This window comes from Tiliqua scincoides, chromosome 2 (genome assembly GCF_035046505.1).
Source record: "Tiliqua scincoides isolate rTilSci1 chromosome 2, rTilSci1.hap2, whole genome shotgun sequence".
Lineage (NCBI taxonomy): Eukaryota > Metazoa > Chordata > Lepidosauria > Squamata > Scincidae > Tiliqua > Tiliqua scincoides.
In genome coordinates this window covers 144,503,599-144,528,524 of record NC_089822.1, presented here as the reverse complement: position 1 = coordinate 144,528,524, position 24,926 = coordinate 144,503,599, and the positions used below count along the sequence as shown (strand labels likewise).

The window sequence follows — 24,926 nt, the reverse complement described above, 5'->3', positions numbered from 1 at the left end:
CCCCAGATAATGCTGCAGCTGCCCCAGTGGAACTACTCAGATCTGTGCCATCTCAAAAGGTGGCACAGATCCAAGCTGCCCTGGGCTGCTTGGGAAAGGGGATAGGATCTGGCATAAGTACTGGATCCTGCCCCCCCGCTCAACCCCTGCCTGCCCTCCCCTTGCCCCCAAACACCTCCTCCCTGAACCTCCTTGCCGACCTGACTCAGCCAGCACAAATTTACCCCTTCCCGTCAGCATAGGGGCTAAATCTGGCCTCTGTGGGAAAATGACGAGGGTTATCCCAAGAGTGGAGAAGAAGCCCTATAAGGAAGGATTATGAGAACTTGGTATGATTAGCCTGTAGAAAGCTGAAAGGGGATATGATAGTGCTGTTCAGATAGCTGAAGGACTGTCATAAGGAGGAAAGGGCAAACTTGTTCTCAACTGTCTCTGAAAGTAGAACTAGATCCATTGGGTACAAACTTCAAGAGAAGAGATTCCATTGGACATCAGGAAGAAATTCTTGATGGTAATGATGGTTTGGTGTGGAACAGGGTTGGTAGATTCTGTCTCACTGAAGATCTCAAGCAGAGGTTTGACAGGCAACTGCTGGAGTTGCTCTAGGAGGATTCCTGCTATGTGCAGGGGGTTGGACTAGATGACCTTGTAGATCCCTTCCAGCTATGATTCCATGTTACATAGTTCTTCTGGGCATATCTTTATATGCGAGACTGGACAATAATTTTAATATTTTGCAACTTTTCAAAATGCAACTCTTCAAAATGTCCCTCTGCTTCTATTGGGAGAAGAGGAAAAAGACCCACAGAGCTTTCACCAGCAAAGGGCATGGTTTGTCATTTAGTCCGTGGGCAGCACTTAATGGAAGCTTCCTAGCTAATATCCCTTGTCCTCTTTGATAATTTACTTCTTAAATGACAAGAGGTTGCTCAGCAGGGAGAGGGACGTGAGAAATCTCTGGAGCTCTTTGCTTGTTAGGCAAACAGTATGCCTGCACTAGAGGACTGATATGGGTTTTGTGAACAAACTGTTTGCTCTTAACTGATGGAAGCCTATCTGGAGGGCACAGTGGAGATATACTGAGAGCCTTGTTTATGTGTTCAGGACTCATAGGCTTGAAATAGAATGTAGCCTGATAAATGGCTTTAGTGAAAGAAGCAGAGGCTTGGGAAATGCACTTCTTTTTGAATGTGCTCAAGCTTGCAGCAAGACTGAGTCTTACTGAAGATTCTGCTGAATCGTACTGATCTATTCCAATTATAGTTTAAAGGGCTTTAGAGGGTCTAACTTTAGGTTGTTTCAAGTAGGAATCTGTTATGTGACATTAGAAGGCTCGAGAGGATGTACGTGTCCTGTCACTGAGACTTGTACTCATTTTATTAGGGTAATTGCAGCAGTAAGCAACAGTGTTGCACCAATGCCTCCTGCAGCAAAAACATAAGGATGTCAAAAGACAATATTTATCAAACCAGCCCTTCTTTGTGAAACCAGGAGCAGGATCATGCTCATCCCACTATTGCTAAAAGAAATCCCATAAAAGAAATGTACAATCCTATGCATGCTTACACAGTTGTAAGCTCCACTGAGTTCGGTGGGGCTTATTACTTGGTATATGTGTTTAGCAGCAGTTCCTAAATTTACCAGGGCTGTGATGCCCTCTGAACCAGGAAGTGACATGAAATGCGTCAGGCATTTCAGTGGTGATGTCACCACCATTCACTTCCTGGTTCTGAGGCCTAACACAAGCTTCTCTTCATGCCCTTCACCTGAGGCACAGATCATGTCATTAAGAGGGAGCAGTCAGTGGGCATCTGAGTTTGTAATGGAGCACATGGGAGAAAGTGATCTCTGTTTAGGCCTTAATAGGATAAAATCTCCACTTGAATTGTCCCCATAAAAGAACCGCAAAGCAATGAATATGCATAACTGTCAGTTCAGTTTGTTCCTGGTGAGTAGCAACTATAAGCAGTAACAGCCACTAGAGTGCTCCTGCTTCTAAACTCATGCACCTCATGCTATCTTGTCATGATTGGATGTAGGATCCAGCAAGGGAGAAGCTGATAAAACCCCTGGATTCTTGTTTTAGCCTCAACTTTAGTTTTCATTCTTAAGTCATTCTTCTTGTTTTCCTTTTGTTTTATTCTTAACATGTACCTACTGTAACTTGCAGCTTGAAGTTCTGTTACTGGAGATGCAGGATCCGAATTCTGGCATCAAAATGCAGACTCAAAAAGTTATGGTCGTTGACATCCCTCATGCTATGACTGGTAAGAGACCTTTTGACAACAGCATGTAGCAAAAGGCAACACCAGCAACTTTTCATCTCTCTTATGCAACATCATCTGTTATGAATAATCACTTTATTCCTGTCTCTGGTATTGGGAAGGCAGTCACAACAAGGGGAGGTGCTTTCAGGCAGTTGTGACTGTCATCCTGATACCAGAAGGAGAAAGCAAATTCAGGAGAAGGATATTATTATGGGTTTGCTGAAGAAGAGCAAATGCTTTTAATTTGCAGCTGCCTTCCTTTACACAGACTAAGAAATAGGCAGGTAGTGGTGCTTTGATGTTTTGAATCTGTCACTGCCTTCTGCGACAACAAATGTGCTCTTATTTGGTGCCTGCCAGCTACACTCACCCTGGAAGCACACTAGCAATACCTTTCTTACGTGCTTGTTAAAAAACCGAAGCCTAGAACATATTGTAAGCATTTTGCTGCTGTTTTGCCCTTGTATCTACCAAGCCCTCTTCACAGAAGAGAAAGCTGCCCTTCACGTCAGTTGAAATTGGCAGGCACAAGTGCAAGAGGCAACAGTGATTCACAGTAGCCTCTCAATGTCTTTATGAGGAGCTGTTTTGACTTAGGGCGCAATCCAGAGGTGCCCTTGGGCTGACGCAAGTCCCTTGCACCGGCCCAGCATCGTCATGAAAGTGCCATAAAGCACTTTTGGGCTGACATAAGGGGAGATAGGCTCGCGCACTGAGGTGTACCGGCCTCTTGGTGCCGACACGGGCGCCAGGAAAAGGTGAGTTCCATTGGCCGGCACGGAGGTCTGGGGGAGGGCATGGGGAGGGCGGGAAGGAAGCATTTCAGGGTGAGGAAGGGAGGGCGGTGGGCAGAACCGTGGGTGGGTGGGCAAAGAGCAGGAGACGGGGTCAGGATCCGGCACTTATGTTGGATCCTAGCCCTGTTCCTGGATATCCTGGGACAGTTTCAGGCTGCTTGGATTTGTGCCACTGATTTAGGTGAAACAGATCTGAGTAGCTCCCTTGGGGCTGCTGTTGCTCTCCCTGGGGTAAGGGGAAAAGCTTCCCCTTACCTCAGGCTGACCCATGAGCAACCCAAAACTTGGTCTGGATACAGTGCAGGCCTGCTGGCCTGCCTGTTCCAGCACAAGTTAGGACCGGGCTGTTAATCTTTTAAATGAAGGAACTAAATTAGGAATTACACACCACTGCTAAACAAATTACGATTGGATTCAGTGGAAGCTTCCTTACGGTAAATCTACTTAAAATGTGCAACCTGAGGACTGAATTCACAGAAGGGTTTTTTGTTTTAATTTTTAATTTTGCAGCTAGAGCCTCTTGGATCCTGGCTTGAAAGGATAGTTTTATTTTTCTCTGCTAGTGAACCAATGGGAGTTCATGAAACCTAGGGTTGCCACGTCTTTACCCAGAGACTGATGCTAAATGCCCAGTGTAGAAGATGCAGCTATTGAACCTCCCCAGGGCTGGTCCATGACTTCCTAGCACCTGAGGCAGCATGCCAAATGCCATCCCAATTACCCAGTGATGTGCCTACCTCTTCTCCTCCCACTCTCTGAGGTTCTAGCTCTTCTCTCCATGTTTCCTCTTTGTCCCCCTCTTCCTTTTCCAATCCAGGGGGATGGAAGGAGAAGGAGGAACAGTGGAGGCAGGTAGACAGAGAGAGCTGGGCACCCTACACCAATCTGCTGCCTGAGACAACCAGTTGGCTTCATGAATGGGCTAGCCCTGAGCCTCCCACCCTGTTTCTTTGCTGTTCTGCAATAACTGCATCCTGATGTGGTGCCTCAGAGCATTTATTGATTGATTGCGAAATTCATATACTGCCTTTCCCAACAGATGATTTAACTCATTTAAAGCTATAGACTCAGGGCCCAATCATGTCCAGTTTTCCAGTGATGGAGCAGCCGTGCCAATGGGGTATGCACTGCATCCTGTGGTAGGAAGGCAGTCACAGAGGCCTCCTCAAAGTAAAGGAATATTTGTTCCCTTACTTTAGGGGTGCATTGTAACTGCGCTGGTGCTAGAAAGTTGAATAGGATTGGGCCCTCAATCTCCAAGCAAGGATCTTGCAAACCTTTGAAGTTCAAAAAGTTTGAAGAACTTTTTGAAGTTTGTTGAAGCTTACCAAATTAGTGTGAGTTCTCAAGCAGATTGCATGTTGAACCATGTAGACTTTTACCATTAAACAGTCCAGAAAGTTATCTTGAGGTAAGAGGAAAAAACAGCTATGTGAAGCAACCTGGATTTCTAGGCTATATGAGATATTCTGTCAAAAACCAGGAAGGAAGTGAAAAATTCAGAAATGGTTGATTCTCAAAGATAGCTACTAGTAGTCCCATTTAATTCAATGGAATGACTTCTGTGTCAGCCTGCTAACAAAATGCAAGATTCACACAACAGAAAATTTACATCCAGGAAAGAATTCCCTGCCTAAAACAAAGTACAGTATGTATTTAAGGCAAGGCAGGCTTGGCGGTCTTATGCCACATTTGCCTCTGGAATACACAGGGATAGTTCCACTCATGGGGTTTTCTCAAGATTCTGAAAATAAACCCAATGTGTCACTTCTTCAAGGTGGAGAGTATGTGCAAGGTCAGGTTTGTGAGTGACAGGTTAATCATTTAATTTCATCTATTTCAGGAAGCAGCCAGTGGGGATAAGAGCTCCTGACTCTGGTGCAAGTCTCAGGCAATCAGTATAATGTCAGGGAAGATTAACATTTTAATCTGCATCTTGAGATATTCTTTGGAGACAAAGATTAGTACATGATCAGGGAATGGTGCATTCCTAAAGCCCTGTCCTGTTTAAAACTTCATAGTTCTAATGCAAAATACAAATAAAATGGAAGAGCTGGGGAGGGCTTAATTCCAGGTTAATCAATATATGGATTAAAAATAACCCTTTCTGCATTTTCCCAACTGACAAATTGATCCATATAAAAATTGGATTCTTGTGGGGAAAAATCTCCTTAGAACTAAGATAACTGATACCATTTTTGCTCATACCAATTATTTTTCTACAACTCAGTAGAGAATATATCTTGACTGAAAAAGTAACGTCCTTTCAAATTAGTTCCATGCATATTTTTTTACTCCCTAAGTCTTACAAGGCTTATTCTTGTAAGTCTTACAAGGCTCGTAAATTAAAATGAAATATGAAAGAAGAATTCAGATTTCAGAGACTGGGGACTATAACTTATAGTCCCCAGTCTCTGAAATCTGAATTCTTCTTTCATATTTCATTTTAATTTACGAGCAAGCCTTGTAATTGAATTGTGTGATCTGTGACTAGTTTACCTCTACTTTTTCATGCAGAAAATAATGTGTTCCCAATGTCACCTTGTGAAGAGCACATAATTCAGTTTCTGTTTCCCCTTCTATTAGGTTATGATTTAACCTTTTGGTTGCAAATTTGAACAGTGTTGCTCTCTAGAGAAAATATGCAATAAAGCATATGCATTGAGAACTGGCAAGATGAGTATTTTTAAAAAAACAGAGCGTGGAGGTGGATTTAGATCATTAGGGATGCAGTAGTAGCTACTGAAATATCTAAAAATACCATGGAGATTGAACAGGCAGCTTGGTTTGGGGTCTTACAGAAAAAAATTTCATAGGAGGAGAAAATGAGACCAAGTCACAAATATTTGCCTCAGGGCGTGGGCACTGTAGCATACTTCACCTCAAACTGTCACATTACTTCTTTGGTGACTGTGGAGTAAAACTGGTCTCAGGACCCAATCCTATCCAACTTTCAAACACCAATGCAGGTGAAATGTAGCCCCGAGGAAAGGGAACAAATGTTCTCTTACTTTGAGGAGGCCTCTGTGATTGCCCCCCCCCCCACTGCAGAATGCAACACACACTCCATTGGCATAGCTGCATTGACACTGGAAAGTCGGATAGGATTGGGCCCTCATATATTTCAGGATTGAACACTGTATCCCTGGCCCAACCAGGTTTTCCCTTCCTCTGCCTCCAAGTTTTGCCCTGGTTCTACATAGGACCTGGCAGTTTACAACTGGCTTCATCCTTGGCCCTTCACAGGGAACCTGTATTTTTGAAATCAAAAGTTGGCAAATCATTTGCTATGAGGAGGATGAGGAGACAGCAGGTTGCACAGGAAGAGCAGCTTCTTTTTAACTGGAGCAGAACACTTCCTTCCACCTTAGCTGTCTTCCCTTGACTACTAGACTTGCATGTTTCCTTGCAGTCACAGCAGCCGGGAAAGACCTGCTGCAATGCACTGGTAGCCATATAGCCAGATGTGTTTCTCCTGGGTTTTATGGTGGTGGCTTTGCAATTAGAGCTTGTTGTGGGAGAAGAGTTTGACAGCTTGCAGATGACAGCTATAGTAGAGTGGAAGCTTGGAGAAACACTGTGTTGCTTTTACTGAGACAGCAGAGTTCAACTAAGTATATGGAAATGCTGTGCAACTGAGTGTTGGCTCTGCCTCTTACACTGTGTTTATGGATCGTGGCTGCAGTTAATAAAAATGCAGAACACACAACATCCGCTCTGAGAGTGGAGGCCGGCAGTACTTCTTAAGAGAGTTTAAAGTTCTTGAAAGAGGTTTTGCATTTTTCTTTTATCTCTCTGGCACATCTGGCAACATATTTTGGAGGTTTTCAAAACAGTATGAAAACCTGCCAAATGTGTTCATCAAAAGCGAAAGCTGCAGGGATCTAGACACAGTGAGCGATAAACCCTTTTTCAAGTCACCTCCAGCTCTCTGAAAAAACTGCTCTGTCTCCAGCCTGATTTTAGTGTGCTATGGCTCAGGAGAGTAGCTATGTGTTTGAATCTGTGGTACTTTGAAGGCCTATGTAAGAGATGGTTACTGCTGTCAGATGGCAGGTTGTAACATGAAGTACTTTGAGATATCCCTGCTTCTGATTTACACTGTCTGCTATTGTCCTTGCCTTGTAGGTTCTGATATATTACAATGGATTATGCAGCGCCTGCAGATTGCCAATGAAGGTGGGTAGGGGAATAAAACCAGCTGGTGCTTTTATAGACTTGTTGCACCCCACCGAGCCATGTGACTCATCTGGGATTGTTCTGGCCATCCACTTGGCTCTGAGCCACCTGCTGATTGACATTATTGCAGGTGTTGAGTCCATAGTGGATGGACCAGCTGATTGGGAGGAAGTGGAGCCAGCATGGAAGCTGCTCTTAAAAGTGGCAGGAGCAGGGATGGATGGAGGGGGAGGGAGAGACATGACTGAAGACAACTGAGGATGAGGGAGAAAGAGGTATGAGCCAAGAATGCAGAGAAAGGAGAGAGAGAAAGGAGGAGGATAAAGAAGCAAGCTAGAGAAGAAGGGAGTACAGAAGGGAGAAGAGGGAAGGCAAAGACCACAGAGGGAATGGGGCAATTAAAAAATGAGAGAAATGGAAGAGAAGAAGGAGCAGAAGTATTAGAAGAGTTCAGAGGGATGAGAAGCTGAAGGGGAAGACATTAGTAAATTTCCATTTTTCCATTTCAAAAACCTTTATTAGGCATTGGTAGTCAAACAAAAAACAGACATACAACTGAAGCAAAATACAGTGGTACCTCACATAACGAATGCCTCGCGCACCGAAAAACTCGCAGAACGAAAGCGTTTTGCGAAGTTTAGTAACTCGCACAATGAATTTTTATGACCTGTGCTTCGCAAGACGAATTTTTTTTTTGGTTTGTTTTGGTTTGTTTTAAGGGGGGGATCTTCATGCCAGTTTATGATCCCCTTCACCCTAGTAAGGGGAGGATCTTCATGCTGGTTTATGATCCCTTTCACCCTAGTAAGGGGAGGATCTTCATGCCGGTGTATGATCCCGTTCACCCTAGTAAGGGGAGGATCTTCATGCCAGTTTATGATCCCGTTCACCCTAGTAAGGGAGGATCTTCATGTCAGTTTATGATCCCGTTCACCCTAGTAAGGGGAGGATCTTCATGTCAGTTTATGATCCCGTTCACCCTAGTAAGGGGAGGATCTTCATGCCAGTTTATGATCCTGTTCACCCTAGTAAGGGAGGATCTTCATGTCAGTTTATGATCCCGTTCACCCTAGTAAGGGGAGGATCTTCATGCCAGTTTATGATCCCGTTCACCCTAGTAAGGGGAGGATCTTCATGTCAGTTTATGATCCCGTTCACCCTAGTAAGGGGAGGATCTTCATGTCAGTTTATGATCCCGTTCACCCTAGTAAGGGGAGGATCTTCATGTCAGTTTATGATCCCGTTCACCCTAGTAAGGGGAGGATCTTCATGCCAGTTTATGATCCTGTTCACCCTAGTAAGGGAGGATCTTCATGTCAGTTTATGATCCCGTTCACCCTAGTAAGGGGAGGATCTTCATGCCAGTTTATGATCCCGTTCACCCTAGTAAGGGGAGGATCTTCATGTCAGTTTATGTAAGTAAGTCCCATTGTGCTTGCTCCCAGGAAAGTGTGCACAGGATTACAGCCTTCAAGCTCCCCACTCAGCATCCCCCCTGTTTTTGAAATCCTCAGTACAGTATGTATGCCTTTAAAGAGCACTTAATAAACACTTTGTAAACCAAATTTGACTTTGTTCTGACTTTTCTTGCCCATAGGAACGCATTAATTAAATTTCAATGCATTCCTATGGGAAAACGCGCTTCGCAAAACGAAAAAGCCGCATAACGAAAGGACTCGCGGAACAAATTAATTTCGTTATGCGAGGCACCACTGTATAATAATAATAATAATAATAATAATAATAATACAGGTATTTATATACCGCCTTTCTTGGTCTTTATTCAAGACTTTATTCAAGGCGGTTTACAGAGGCAGGCTTATTTAAATCCCCGTAGGGATTTTTGCAAATGAAAGAAGGTTCTTTCTTTCAAGAACCACAACATTCAGGTGTTTCTCTCTGATCTGGTTTCACATTCTGGCCGCCATCCTCCCACGCTCAGAGCAGATGGAATAGCTCGGCTTCAGCTTGTCAGCTGCTTCAAGGTCGCACGGTGCCAGTGGCCTCGAACTGGCTACCTTGTGGATGTTATCTTCAGGCAAATGGAGGCTCTACCCTCTAGACCAGACCTCCTGCTCCTATACATAGACTCTGATGTAGACAACCTGATTCTATGTCAGGGTTTTGTACATAACAAAGCAGCTCCCTCAGTGCAATCTATAGAAAGGCATTGGTACTAAGAAGGACCTGCCTGCTATAAGCTTGACCCCAGTTTTTCACAGATAGCAAGGGAACACAGGACCAAATTACTGGCTCACATCCCTCCTAAGCAGGTCATTCCCAAGATATCCAACCTAAAGGGACTATCCTGCTGGGCTTGTCACTTCCTCTTAGACAGTCTCAATCCCTTAATATATAGAAGCTTAGTGTACGTGCCTCTATGTACTAAACCCCCAGTGAGAATAACTAGGGGCTTTTACAAGAAGAGTCAGGGCCACCTTACATAAACGTACATGAACCGTATCCAGAAATAAGCATTTTCTGCAGCACGCCAAGGTACAGCATGTTCCTGTGAATCAGTATGGATCCTATTGTGCCTTACCCCATCCCATTTGATGCTAAGCTGTCCCCTTGGGAAAAAAGTAGAAGGGGTTGGGGCAGCTGCACAGACTACCATTTTGGGGAATATTTGAATTCTTTGCATTGTTTAGATGGTCATCTGAATGTATGTGCAAGGGGGAGCAGGATTGTGCCTGTTGGCTCCTTCCCACATGTACATTCAGGAGAAGGCCGGAAAGAGCAGTGTGAACATGTGTAGGTTCTTTCAGACATTATGCCAAATTTATGTATGGGGAGGAGTTGCAATCTTGCTTCTCCTCTGTGCGCATTTGAACTAATTTCTGAACAGGCTCTTGCATTTTAAATAGTGATTTGCTTCTGAATGTTTGGCTTTATTCTGTATAAACTAATGAAAGCTGCTGACCTCCTTGTTTTCAGAGGCACTCAGCCTGGGAAGTTTAATTATTAAGTATGGATACATCTATCCTCTTCAGGAACCAAAGAATCTCACTCTCAGACCAGACAGCAGCCTCTACAGGTTTCAGGTTAGTGAAATGATAGTCAAAACAGATGCAACATTAGAAATGTAGACTGATATGCATTGTGGTGTGTAGTTATTTGTTTAAACCACATATGTCACTTTTTCATCAAGATGATCCAGCTGCTTACATAAAATACAAGATTAAAAAACAAAATAAAATAATCACAAGGGCACAGCAGTAGTGCGGAATGAGTAACAATAAACTTCTTCTATGGAACCCTTTAGGTACTTGAAGGTGGCTATGCCAGCAATTCACACACTAAGGACCAAGCTACATGTTAGAGTCAATATGTTGTTTTTTTTTATAAGTAGGAGGCCACAGTATGCAAGAGGGAACCCTTTACATCTCCCATGGTTCTGATTCAGATGGCTCCTGCAGGCTTTTCTACCAAGTCAAAAAGTGGTTGTTGGAGGGCCTGATCTGGGCTGTGACTGATGGGAGCCCCAGTTTCACCCCACAATTATGATGTTGATCCAGATCCCTCTGTGGTTCTTAATTAGTAAAGAAAACAAGCATTTTCACCTTAATGACATGAATTACTGTACTTTAAAAATCCTTTGGGACTGAGGAACTCTCAGATGCAGGTGGGCTATGAAGTGTGACTGGCAGGCAGCCACTGGCTGGAAAAAATGGTGCCAGCTCTGAATCCTAGGGGAGTGGAGCGTTGCAGACATAATGATGCAGAAATTCTCCCATCTCCATTCTTTTGATAAGTTGGATGGGCCTAAGCCTAACCTGCTGGTACACCAGTGCAACAGGCCCATAGGATTGGCCTGGAAATCCAAAAATATATACTGGGTCCATTCTAGAGGTCTGTCTAGGAGGTTGAAACACCTGGCTCTTGCTAGCCCAATGCAGTCATGCCTGTGCAAAGCACCACCGTGGATGGGCTGCACCAATGTGTAAGCACAGATGTGGCCATCCATAACTCAGATGTTTGAAACTTGGAGACCTCGTGTATTTATTGAAATTGTACTTGAAATCGGCCATTAATGGATATGCCAGCTGATAGACTGATTTAGGAGAATCTAATGAAATACTAATTGATAATTTTGGTCTTCTTCTGTTTTACTTCCTGCAGACACCCTACTTTTGGCCAACCCAGCAATGGGCAGCAGAAGACACAGACTATGGTAAGTGATAAAATTTGAGAGGCACTCTCTGCCTTTCTGGTGGAACTTCAAAGCAGTAAAGGCTTTCTCATATTACTTAACTTGTATTACTTGTCTAGACTGATGTTCAAGATTTCATACATTTATGTATATGATAATGCAGAAATGGTTATGGTAGTGTATGTTTATTCTGAATTAAGGCATACCCAAAATTTGGGGTTAGAACAGGCAAGTAAAATTTGCATTTACTCTGACAACAGTTTGTGTCCTGCTTAGCAAGGTCAGCTTATTGTTTCAAGAAGAAAGGCAAACACTGTTAGATACTCCGGCGCATGTTATATAGAGGAATATATGCCCTGCATATATACTGTAAAACTGTACAGTGCACCAACAGACACATATTTCATAAAAATGTCTGCCAGTTAATTCAAATACAGGGGTCAGTGGGATCAGCAGGAGGGAAAACACTTAATTTTCCCTGCACTCACTGATTCTCACCTGTAAATGCCATCCAGGCTGCTTTTCCCTGAGGCTGGGCTTCTTCCACTTTTGGAGTCCAGCTGGGAAATAAAACACAATAAGAAAGCTTCAGTGAGTGGGATTTGTTTGGAAGAGTTGCTGAGTAAACTCAGGGTTGGACGCCTCCCTTTCTCTCATTCTCTTCTGCAAATGCTCCCTTCCCCATGTTAATTTTATAAGGGCTGGGAACCCAGTGTTTCCTTTCTAATAAGTAGATTTACCTGTAGTGTTTTGTGTACCATTCATGTTCTCTTTCTTCTGCAAAGAGGATTATATTTTTTCAAGTCACATGAGGGTATCTCAGAATTTTGTTCTGCTCTGTTTTTCAGAGAGGGCAGAGGTGGGATACGGCATAGTGGGAACTACTCTAAAATGCTCATAGAGTGGGCCCTATTCTAAAATGCTCGTAAGGGGTCATGCTAGCATTCCACAGACAGGGAGTTTTTGATGTAGAAAAGCATTCAAAAATGCCATCCCTCACTTTACAATCTGCAGACGTTTAATCCAGACAAGAGTTATATCAGATACAGTATTTTTTAGTCCTCAGTGAGAGCAGAGTGGGAGTTAAAGACTGGGTTTTTACACATAATACTCAGTGAAGAGCTGCAGGTTGTATCATGTGTTTTTCAAATACGTTGTTGGCAACCTTCAGTCTCGAAAGACTATGGTATCGTGCTCTGAAAGGTGGTTCTGGAACAGCGTCTAGTGTGACTGAAAAGGCCAAATCGGGAGTGACAATCCCTTCCACACTGGGAGCAAGTGCAGTCTGTCCCTGGTCTGTCTCCCTGGCTATGGGCCTTCCTTCTTTGCCTCTTAGCCTCAAATACGTAGCCTCAAATAGCTTTCAAATATGTACATGCTAGTTAATGTGAATGCAGGGGCAGGGTCAGGGAGGGAATGTGCAGGGGAGAATCGGTGGGTAGGAGGTGGATGTGAAATCCTTCCTGCGTGCACTTATTCTCCGTTGCAAATGCTTCCCCAGATTTTTTTTCCAGTACGTCTTTTTCAGTCCTGGAACTTGGCTTATGGAAGAACAGTTTGAAAAAAAAAATATTCATTTGTTAAGTGCACCTTCCTGCCTACCATTTCTCTCTTCAAATGCCCTCAGCTCCTATAGTTGCATTGGGAATTCCAAGTTTGCATTGTAATGTTTTGTTCTGCTTTTAGATTTACATGCCAATCAACCTTTACAATCTGATGTGTAGTCCAGTTGAGCCAGAGCAATTTAAGAATTATTTACCATTATTTTCTTCAATTCTTAAACACTGGTGCCAACAGATTTCGCAGCAGTGCTACCGTGGGATGAAATATTGACCATCTGTATACTAATATACAGTAATATATTTGTATATTGACCAGATATACAGATACCATCTGTATACCAACTTAGGGCCCAATCCTATCCAATTTTTCAACACTGGTGCAGCCACAATGCAGGGCTAACATAAGGAAACAAATGTTCCCTTACCTTGAGGAGGCCTCTGTGACTGCCTTCCCACCACAGGATGCAGTGCGCAGCCCACTGGCACAGCAGCACCAGCACTGGAAAATTGGATAGGATTGGGCCCTAAATCCTCACATTCTATACACTTATCTGGTAATATAACTATGCTCTGGATTGGGCTATAAATTTCTTTAGTCAGGGATTGTGTTTCCAGTGATTGTGGAGGCAACTTGATCAGTAAGTTGGATCCAAAAAACCATACAACTAGTTCTGCATTCCCATGGAATCTTTGGGCTTCTGTTTCTCAAATGACAGCTCCCTCCCCCCCCCCCCACACTAATTAGAAAACCTCTTGAAACTGAGTGGCATGATATGACAAGAGGATCTTCCATTCAAAGGAAAACAGAAAAAAAGCCCACTAGATCTTGTATCTGAGGTATCTCTTTAGATCCCTGCCAGTATTATTATATATCGGCCTTTTGAAATGTTTCAGGGGTAGTGTATCCAACTAGTCGTGTGTAGCCTCCTAAATATGGAGTTGTGTGGAACAGTGTTTCTCAAGGTTTGACCTCCACCATAGCACTTCACATGGTCCATCTGTGTTCACATGGTCCACAACAGTAAGAGGCTCAGGATGAAGGGAACTTTTCCACACTTTTTTGAGTGTGGAAAAGCAATGCTTTGGAGCTTTGCCCACTGAGCAGAGCCTCCTACCACTCTTTGTTGTGTCACATTCCTGGTCTCGCTGCCAGGCGGCAGGGGTCTTGCAATTCCACCAGGCTCTACCTCAAGTACCACTGGTAGTACCTGTAGCTCTGGTTGAGAAACACTGATATGGAAGGTACTCCACATGGCAAATTATTCTTGCAAAGTGGCATCTTCCTACACAGATCCAAGAATTTGATGGCACACAGCTAAAAGGAAGTATTATTATAGCACGGTTGGTAAATCAGTTTACGTATAGAGCTAATGGACACAAATTACGCAAGTGAATGGCCTCCATGTGGTTGCATTATCAAGCTGCCACTGATTGTATGTGTGAGTTGGGCATTGTATCTCTTATCTCAGGGGTGTCAAACGTAAGGCCGTCCCGTGGAAGCTTTTTATCTGGCCCTTGGGCTCTCAGCTGCTGAGCAGTGCTGAGGTGATACTGCTGAAAGGGTGGCTCGCATGATAATTGGGCTCTGCTATATCTTGAAATGTGATCAAGATTTGTGTATCTTCTCTTCTATCATTTGCAGCTAATCTGTTCCTAAGTGAGAAAAAAGTGCTTATATCTGGTTATGACCTATTGACCCATTTCTAGCCAAATGACATAACTTCTGGCCCTCAGCAGGCATCATAAATGCTATTCAGCCTGCTGTATGAAATGAGTTTGACACCCCTGTCTTATCTTTTAGAGAAAGCTTATGATTGTGGCATTGTATCTCTTTCAGAGAAAGCTTATGATTTTAGGTAGAAAGCAAGTTATACTGTACACTTGATTACAAAAGTATAAATATTCTGGGATTAAATGGGTCTGCACAGCCAAGCTGTTCAGCCTACTTTGGTTTGTGGATTCGACAGTCAGAAATATGTTAATGTGCACCTGGCTTTCCTCTGTGTACCTTGATGCCATGTGGGTGTATTGCTGAGACACCCAGTGTAACAAAATAGCTTTAAAACGAGCATAACACCAATTTGTTCCAAAAATACAATTATGGATACAAAATAAGAATACAGCAAATCACCATCCCAAAATATTTTCCCATCCATGATACTGATTTTATTTTGAAGTGAATTGTTTTTCCTTTTCCACATTGGTATTAGCCAAATATGTAATTGTGTCCTATTTGTTACTCTACATTGTTGTTAGTTGTGTGCTAATTATATTGAGAGCTCTTATGGACATCACTGAGTTAGGAAAAATGATATGTGTAGGCAGATACTTCATTGAAAGGGCTTCAACAAGGACAGATGGCAACAATGCTTGTAGGTAAAGCTAAAACAAGGACAGATCACTGTTCTTGAATTTTTATGGCAAATCCAAGTCATAATGCAAGAATGCATGAGATTCTGCAGGTATATTATATCTACTTCCTATATCCTTTGCAATGTTCAAGGCAATAAAAAAAACTGGAAAAGATATAGAAAAGAAAAACCAAAACAATAAGGATTTGGAGCAGGGCCGATCGTGCCATGAAACAACCTGAAACCTTTGTGTGGAGCAGCACACTTTGAGGGACAGCAAACAAATGAACTCCAGCCTCTATCTCCCTTTCTAGCTTGACACTACACTGGAGGCTCTGATCCTCTTCTGGCTTGCTGTGAGTTTCTCCTTTTGTAATGAGCAGGAGCAGTGCATGCTCCTGGTTCCCAGCTTACACTGTTCTTGTTAATTTTAAACACAAGTGATGTGGAGCATTTGGAAAATATTCTTCCCACACTGCCCTAAGTTTCCACTGTTACCACTACTATCACCATACAGTCCAGATTGGTACCACACCTACAGTGTGAACTGACAGGAGCAAGTCAGGAATGATCATAGGATGGAAGAACTAGCATATGTGAACTCTGTAGGTTATACATACACTGGATGCACTGGTGTTCCTGGAGGTGGGGGGCAAAACACTTCTTCAAGCACCTGGCTGCTGGTGTAAAGTTGCCCCATCTCCTCACCTTCAGAGCCAGTCTCTACCGCAGAAGCAAAAGCTTCTGCAGCCATGACTGGCTCTGAAGGTGACGGGAAGGGGCAACTTTACACCATTTGTCAGGTGCCTGAAGAAACTTAGGGCCCAATCCTATGCAGTGTCACAAACGTGCTGTAAGGTGTGGGTGGAACACCGATGCTAGCCCAGCACTGGCCGGTGCTGGGTGAGCACTGGAGCTCTGCTGCTCGGTGGTCGCACAGACTACTGGGCAGCAGAGAGGTAGGTGAGGGTGTGGGGGAGGCATGGAGGAGGCATTCTGGGGCAGGGGTAGGTGGGTGGAGAGTAGGGGGAGGGTGATACAGCGGCAGCCATTTTTGGCAGCACTGCAGCCCTGGGTGCTGGGAGTGCAGGATTGGGTTATCTGTGTTTTGCCCACTCCCTCCAGGAATGCCAGTGACTGGTTGCATGTCTGTTCCCTTTAAAAATGTAATGTGGATGCATTTGTAACAGGTTCTCTCTGAGAAAGGTGCTGTACTATTAGTTAGCTTTGTGTCTTACTAGTTAACTTTCTGAAATCTCATTAATTTAATATATTTGGGTTTGGTAATGTGCAAATAGTATATTTGCTTTTTCATTCCAGCAATCTACCTAGCGAAGAAAAATATTAAGAGGAAAGGCATTCTAGAAGAATATGAAAAGGTATGAAAGTATTCTGCTTTCTTATGCAAATTTTTGGCTATGCATCTTCTGTGATAGGTACATGAGGTCATTCACTGTTGCAGTAAAAGTAACACTGTAACTTTATGAATAAGTATATGTAGTTCTCAGGAGAAAGGCCTGTCAAAATCTTGAGGTAGCAGAACTTCACATTGAGCCAGAAATACACTTCATTTTACTGTTCAGAATAAACACTAAAATGACTGTTATTTTTCAGTTATTTTACTATTACTACCCCTTGCCATAATGTCTCAGAAATGCTTTAGTTAAAAGGGCTGACCTGCCCTCAGTTGCCATGTAGGCCACAGGCTTCTCTCGGGCAGGAGCACAGAGGAAAAAGCGAACCAGGCCTAAGTAATAGGAAGGGTTGTAAAATTCACCCTCAAATTTAGATTCACTCCTTTAGGAGTTGATTAGAGCAAAATCCTGAATTATGTTTTTAAGCATTTGTATGGATGATCTTTCTAAGCAAAAACCAAGTTGATATCTCATTGGGCCTAAGAGATATTGAGGAATCTGTGAAACCACATTTTACCCCTTTTCACCTCCTTAGGGGTCAAATTTATAAAAAAAATCCCTTCTTAGTGGGTCCTTAGATGATGGAAGGAATATGCTCCCCAAATTTCATGTTTCTAGGTCCAGGATTTGGGGCTGGGTGTTGATGAGTCAGTCAGGACATTCGTTGATATTAATTGGATTTATATCCCGCCTTTCTCCCACACCAAAGGGGACTCAAGGTGGCTAACAATATCAACATAAAATAAAACAATATATATATATAACAATTAAAACATTAAAATCCGAGGATCATCACAATTAAAATATGTCATTAAAAAACCCACCAGCTCCAGTATCAGTTAAAAACCTTCATAAATAATATCTTGAGGCCTCACGGAAAGGTCTCTAGAGAGGGAGCTGTTCTCAATTCCAGGGGAAGAGAATTCCGTAAATGGGGCACCACCACCAAGAAGGCTCTATTCCTAGCCGCTGCCACCCCCACATCAACTAGTGGTGGCACAGTCAGAAGGGCCCCCTCAGATGACCTAAGAGGACGGATAGGATTATATGGATGAAGGTGGGTTCTCAATTTACCTGGACCTGAACCGTATAGGGCTTCAAAACTAGCACTTTGAATTCAGCTCAGAAACAAATGGCAGTCAATGTAGCTGCCAAAGCAGTGACCCAACTGAGTTGAACCCACAAGCCCCAGCACCCACACAGACAGCTGCGTTCTACACTAGTTGCAGTTTCTAAACCATCTTCAGAGGCAGCCCATGTAGAGTACTTTACAGTAATCTAATCTAGATGTCACTAGGGCATGGGTTACCATGGCCAGATCTAATTTTATATGTATACATTTTGAACTTTGAGAGCGAAATGGAAACTTGCTGCCTTCATTGCTGTTTCACCATTGTTATTTTTCCAGGAACATTACAATATGCTGAACAAAAAAATCAATCACAAATGGGACTTTGTTATCATGCAGGCCAAGGAGCAGTATAGGTGAGACATTTCTTAACAAATGTTTGTTTTTTTTCTCTGTCATGTGAGTGATGGAGAGAGGAATAAGCAGCTGTCTGGTTCTCAATATGAATATTTCTCCTCTCCCCCTTCTTAAAAAAGAAACCTTCAGAAGTTGACGTGGATCATGCCTGTTATAACTGTGAAACTCTGCCTTTGTTTTTGTGTACAACCATCGCTAAATTGACTTCTGCAGTTGTACACTTAACCACATTGTTGACTGTTTGCATAGTCTGCTTGAAAGGTGTCAGTATAGCTTTCTGTGAATGCCATCAGTTTCCCTTTTCCTGATAATGAAGGTGCCTAACTTCAACTCTATTTCAGGGGAGTCTTTCAGTAGTAATTTTTAGAGCCAGTGTAGTGCCACGGCAATGCATGTGAGCTGGGAAGTGCTTAGTTTCACCTCAACCAGGAACAAATGAGCTGGCCTTAGGCAAATTTCTTTTAGCCCTAGCTAAATATCTGCAAATAGCGATCATAATATTGATCTACCTTAGTTATAAAGATTACTGAATTAATGTACGAGCTCAATTCTATCCCTTGCCGTGAAGAGGGATGCAGCAGTGCTGAAGTGGCCTCTGCTACATCCTATGTGGGAAAGGAGGCTGCCAGTGGGCACCTTGGGGTAAGGGAACATTATCATAAGCATTGTAAGTGAAATTCCAGCAGTCCTGTGCTTTGATTTGGTGAGCCATCTTTCTGGTTTTGCAGAACTGGGAAAGAACGAAAGAAGGAAGACCGGTATACACTGGACTGTCAAGAGAAAGCCTATTGGCTAGTGCACCGAACACCTGTAAGTGACAAAAAGACATCTCTATTCATCATTATAGCAGGGACCTGAACCCTTAACAGTATACCATATATATAATAATTTCAGAGAGTAATAAACATGTCTAGACTCACGAACGAACGAACGAACGAACGAACGAACGAACGAACGAACGAACGAACGAACGAACGATGCCAAAAAGTGCGACCGGAGAATGGAGCCCCAATGAAAAAGGACTTTACTATTCATTTTGTCAGTGGTTCATTGATACTTGCAAATATTGCATTTATATTGCAGATCTAATGCCTGGAGTTCACACAGGCATTGGGGGCTCAGCCTGTCTTTCTTGCCTGTATTCCCTCATGGCTAACATGGTAATAGTTTCATTATCAGAGTGATGTTCAGTCTGCATAGCTGGTTTCCACTTTGCCCTAAGGATGTTCTGGGGTAAATGTAGGAATTCTGTATGTTATTATGAGAAAAACATCCAGTGCAGTGTGGGTATGCAGTCTGTCACCCCTGGGGTTGTTTAGAAGATTGTTAGGACCACTGTTCATTAGTGTTGTAATAAGAGTTTGCCACAAGTACAATTGTTAATCGTTGATATGCCAATAAAGGTTTCAGAAAGAAGAAGAGTTTGCCAGTAAGTTGGACCTCTTGAATTCTCTCTGTTTTACCTAAGCCACTGTGAAGCAATGGCTTGTTGAAATTAGGCCCCAGTCCTACACATCAGTATTTCTCAAACTGTGGGTTGGAACCACTAGGTGGATTGCAAGCCAATTTCAGGTGGATCCCCATTCATTTCAATGTGTATTTTATTTTTAATATATTAGACTTGATGCTACCATGATGTGTGACTGCATTTGGGAAAATGTTACAGATCTGCACTTTCATCAAGCTACAGTGTATATGCTTTTAACAATGATAGTTAATGGGGCTTACTCCTGGGAACAGGTGGATAGGATTGAAGCCTTTGGAATATTTGGGGAATTTTTTTTTAAACAGATCAGCAACTGCTTGGTAGGTTTTGGAGTGTTCTTTATTTTAAATAAATTTTTAAATTTATACTTACAGAAAACTTTTAATATACTTATTTAACTAAATGATTTGATTTTGTCATATGGGGTATGTAAAAAGGTTTCCTGCTTGATTTTTTCACTTCTGGTTAATGACATCACTTCCATTGGATCCTAACAGATTGTCATTCTAAAAAGTGGGTTGCGGTGCTAAAAGGTTTGAGAACCACTGCTATACATGTTTTCCTGGGGTAAGCTCCATTTAACACAATAGGACATTTCATAGTAAACACACACAGGATTGCATTGTTAGTTATTCAGCTCACTGGATGACTTTAGACAAGTCACTGTAGCGTAATCTACCTAGCAGGGTTGTTGTGAGGTTATCAGTCAGAGATCCTTGAAGTGAATCTTTCACACACACATGCACAAAGTAACAAATCTGCATGGTCTCTAACCTTCCGATAGCTGCCATAGTGCTTGAAGATTTAAAAATGCCCATCTTGTTATAATTCATATAACACTGTCAACGTACTTGGCACTTACAGTGAAGGTTCCTGCCAGAAGGGTTTGCAATCTAGGTATTGATGCAGAAGAAACAACATAGGTAGGGAAGGAGACAGAGGTCTACTATGAATTTGCTGTCCATTTCATCAGATTAGAAACAGAGCAGGAGGGTGCTCTGGATAGCTTACTCTTCTCAAAGTCTTTCAAGGCAGACTGCCGAGGCACAATTTTTTTAAAAATTGCAATCAAGGTCGCATCTCCCTCTCCCACGCACAAAAGTTTACTTTTAAAGTGTGTAAAAGTAAGAGATGTCCACCCTCTGGATTACTGTGTGAATCACTGATCTCAACATGCCTCATGATTGGAGGAAGCAAACCTCAGACCATTGACTGACTCATGTAGGGAGTCTCAGCTGTAGGCAGATAATTTCAGATTGGGAGTGATTGAATGCTCCAGTTGCACCTGATGTCAGGATAGAGCAGAATTTTCTGTCCCAACAGAGGCTGATTGGATAGGCAAGCCCAGAGTAGTGAACACAGCAGGTGTTCTCTACTATGGGTGGGTGCTTTGGTTTTACAAGAAACCCAGACATATTAATGAGTTTATTCACTTGTCACAGCATAAATATTCTTGCAGCAGGCATTTTGGGAATTAATGGTACAGGAGTAGGAAGGAACTGTTCTTCCCAAGAGTTCCAGGTATTTTGCTTCTACGGATGGGGAAAGTAAGGCATAAGGTCATCCAGGAAGCAGTAGGAGATTGTTCTCAGAAAGCATTGTTCATTCTGAGACATGTGCACACCTTAAAATCTTTGTTGTGCATATTTGATACCCTAAGCAAATCTAGTTTGACCTGAGTGAGTTCTGTTTTTTCAGGATTTTAGTTGCAATGCCTTTCACCAAAAGCAGAAACAAGAGCAAAAATGATACACAAATCTATGGAATCTCTGACTCCTCTCTACCTGATTCCACCCCCCCTTTGGCCTCTCATGCCTTGAGCTACTCTTAAGAGTGCTCTTGGCAAATTTCCCATGCTAGGAACTGACACTGAGCCAGGCATGCAGCACCAAGCTTCTGTTGTTCTGGAGGCACTTCTGGCAGATGCCAGTGGGGTGTTTCCTGAGCGGTACCACACTGATCACAGCATGACGTATGGCTCTGACACATGCCAAGGAGCTACATTCCCTAATCCCAAATCATAATCAAAGATCCATTTCTAATTGTGCACATTGTGTAAGAGGCCAACTGAGAGCTCAGCAGTTAACAGACAGAGAAGGAATAAGCCTCCGGCAAATGTCAGTATGTAATTGGAGCTTAGCTTGGGGAAAAAAGTACCATCTGTAGAAAGGGCCTCTGTGTCACAACAGCCCCTTTGGTCCCAGTTCATCTTCCCCGCTGAACCTCCTTTGATCACACCAGAATTGAATTTGGATCTTTCTCTTTCTTGAGCTGTTTCCCCACTTTTCGCCCTTTTAAGATAGCACTGACTGAAGTTGAATTATTGATAACCAAACTTCAGCAGACATCAGATAGCTGATCAAAACTCAGCTGTGCTCAAAGCAGATGTGGTAGCAGTATCAATCTGTTTGCTGTGTCTAGGCCTGCCTTTCTTCCCTAGGTAACATTTTCTCTGTCTCATCCAGTTCCTCTGGCCAAGATTTTGCTAAAATATGATAAGTGTATAAAAGACAACCCTATCATTAGAGTTGTCTGAAGCAAAATAAGTCTCTTTTATAGGTACGTAAAGGGAAGTTTGACAAAGTGCATTTTTTCTCAGCTGTGCAAAACTGTGGCTGAGGCTGTGTGTACCAAAAACATGAAAACTTGAAAGCAAAACTTTAGATCAAGAATACTTTTACCTGAACACTATGAAAATGTGCACATTTGACATTTGATGTCACTTATTTTTATTACTGAATTTAGCTACTGCAGAATATTGCACGATTATTTATCTTGCTTCTTCCTGGGGGGAGGCTATTCCGGGCACATAACCCTGAGTACTGAAAATCCTATTGAACCTTTCTCTGTCTTTGCAGATTTCACCAGGTTTTGCCTTCATAAACACACGGTTTAGAAACTTAAGTTTTAAAAACTGAAAGTTAAAATCCAGCCAGTTGCTGAATAAAAACCCATATTATTGTGCAGACTTGCAGAATAATACACACAGGACGGACTATGGCATGTCACTATTTTACAACAAACACACCAGTTGTACAAACTTATTGGCTAGTTTAGGATTACATTTGGTAGAAAAGCTTGTAGGGCTGTTGTATTAAGGCCCATGTCAGGAAAGTCTTCTTTTTTTGTTTCAAAATGCATTTGTCATTCAGTTGCCAGTTAAATAATGGATTTAACCAGGGTTGGCCCAAGACTTCTTGGTACCTGAGAATGCATGTCAAATGCTATCCCCTTACCTGATTATATGCCAGCCTCTGCTCTTTCCACTCTCCAGTGTTCTAGCTCAGAACTTCCCTCCCCTCCACACTGCCTCTCTGTCCCCGTCCTCCCTTTCCAGTCCAGGGAGATAAAGAAGGAGCAGTGGAAGCAAGTTGGCAGACTGAAATGGGCACCCCCCACCAATCTGAAGTGACCACTTCAGTCGACCTCATAGATGAACTGGCCTTGGAGTTAACATACCCATTTTTAAAAAATGAATAATCTTAGTTTAAAATAAAAATTTTCATGGTGCAAATATAACATTGTTTTGTTTTGCTACAATAGCCAGGAGTACAGGACAGCCTTGAGTATGGCCTAGATCGAGTTGCTGACCCCAATGAAAATCAGGTAAACTAGGTAAGTTTGCATTCTTCAACATCACTTTGGTTGTATTCTTGAAAATGGGTGTTTTGTAAATCTGCACATATGTTTATGACATAAATAAGCCCCAACTTAGGCACAGTTGGCTGGTAAGGCCCAACTGCCTGTGGTGAAAGTGAGCAGGTACAAAGTACCATACAAATATTAAGGAATTTCAGGGAATATTTGAGCCAGAATGGTAATTCAAGTTAGAGTCCAACAAAACAGTTCTGGAAGTTCATTCAGAATTATTCCTCCCATTTCCTTCTCTCAGATTTACTAGAATAATGCACAGATGTACAAATCACAACTTTGAAATATTTTGCAAGTGTCTTTATTGGCCTAGTAGTCACTATGACAGTAAACTTGTATTTCACTTGTTCCACTTTGGATTGCAGATGGATTGCTCCACCTTCCCACTTCCCAAATCTCTGCTTGAAAAAAACCTGGCATGTTAGGGTGAAGCATTGAGTCTCCTTTAGTCTTCTCTCTGATATGCAAGTTCCTATTTGTAGGAATGTGTTTTCATGAAATCATTCTACCATCTGAACCCTCAACTGCAGTCTGAAGAGTACAATCCAGATACAGGTTCACTGCCTCTGTTACACTAGACCACTGGTTTCCAAACTGAACTGTGGCTCCCTGGGGAGCCATGGAAACCAGCCAAGGGAGCCACGGAGACCTCATGAAAAACCCACCACTCTGTACAATGTATAGGATTGTAATCCTAATGGGGAGCTGTGGCCAGTGGCCCAGCAGGTCAAGGGAGTTGCTACTCAAAAAAGTTTGGGAACTACTGCATTAGGCTGCTGCAACATCAGATTTAATCCCAATAGCACAAATAGAGTGCAAAGGATGTGCTGATGCAATTTTTTGTAGGGCTGGCTGAGAGTACATTCTAGACATATACCATAGCTTTTTAGAGAGAGGAAGAGGGGAGATTGCAAGCCAGGCTGTTGTAGTGATCTGATATTTGTAGTTAAGCAGACTCATGGCTGAAGGTGAGATGTGGTATGTGAAATTGAAGCCCTCCTCATGGCAATTGTTTTCATCAAACTCAATGCAGTGCAAATAAACTTTTCATTTGCGTAAGGACTCTCAACTCTTTCAGCTGTCACAGGCAGGTAATTGCTGTGGCCTAGTGGGCTGGGTTGCCATGGAGACCAAAGAGGAGAGCTCAGTACTAGGTTTTAGGATTTGCCTTTTCCCTCGAAGAAAAGGTGGTTGACACATCTGTTTTGGAAAGAGAACAAGTGTCTGTCAGCCTATGGGGGACCAAACGTAAAAGGAAAAAAGGCAGTCAAACCAAGTGATGCTACTCACAAACCTAAAGCCCAAAGGAGAATAAAGGTTTAGGTTTTAGAATGCTGCAAAACTGCTAATGCTGAACTTGCCCACATGTAAAAGTCACCAAGCTTTAGGAAGGTTTGTTCTCCTCAACAATATAGCCCTGCTGGCACAGTGTTTTGAAAGCCTCAGATTTCCCCCCACTTCTGCCTAATAAAGCTTTTGCCCCTTTCAAACTCGTTGTCATCACAGTAGGCGAGTGCTCCGTTTTCTCCAAGCCTCTTCTAATGTGGGGATGGGGAAGTAGGCTGAAGCAGGCTGTGGT

The 24,926-nt window shown here is 42.7% G+C and overlaps 1 protein-coding gene across 1 annotated transcript in view; it reads left to right on the top strand.

The window, feature by feature from the left end:
* Positions 1 to 24,926, top strand: part of RGS9 (regulator of G protein signaling 9) — a 67,202-nt gene that overhangs the window by 8,078 nt on the left and 34,198 nt on the right. Inside the window, exons 2-9 of the mRNA XM_066616904.1 lie at positions 2,171 to 2,267; positions 7,193 to 7,243; positions 10,181 to 10,287; positions 11,366 to 11,417; positions 16,630 to 16,688; positions 18,133 to 18,209; positions 18,939 to 19,020; positions 23,240 to 23,302. Of these exons, the coding sequence (XP_066473001.1) occupies positions 2,171 to 2,267; positions 7,193 to 7,243; positions 10,181 to 10,287; positions 11,366 to 11,417; positions 16,630 to 16,688; positions 18,133 to 18,209; positions 18,939 to 19,020; positions 23,240 to 23,302 (588 nt within the window). The remainder of the gene's footprint in view (positions 1 to 2,170; positions 2,268 to 7,192; positions 7,244 to 10,180; positions 10,288 to 11,365; positions 11,418 to 16,629; positions 16,689 to 18,132; positions 18,210 to 18,938; positions 19,021 to 23,239; positions 23,303 to 24,926) is intronic.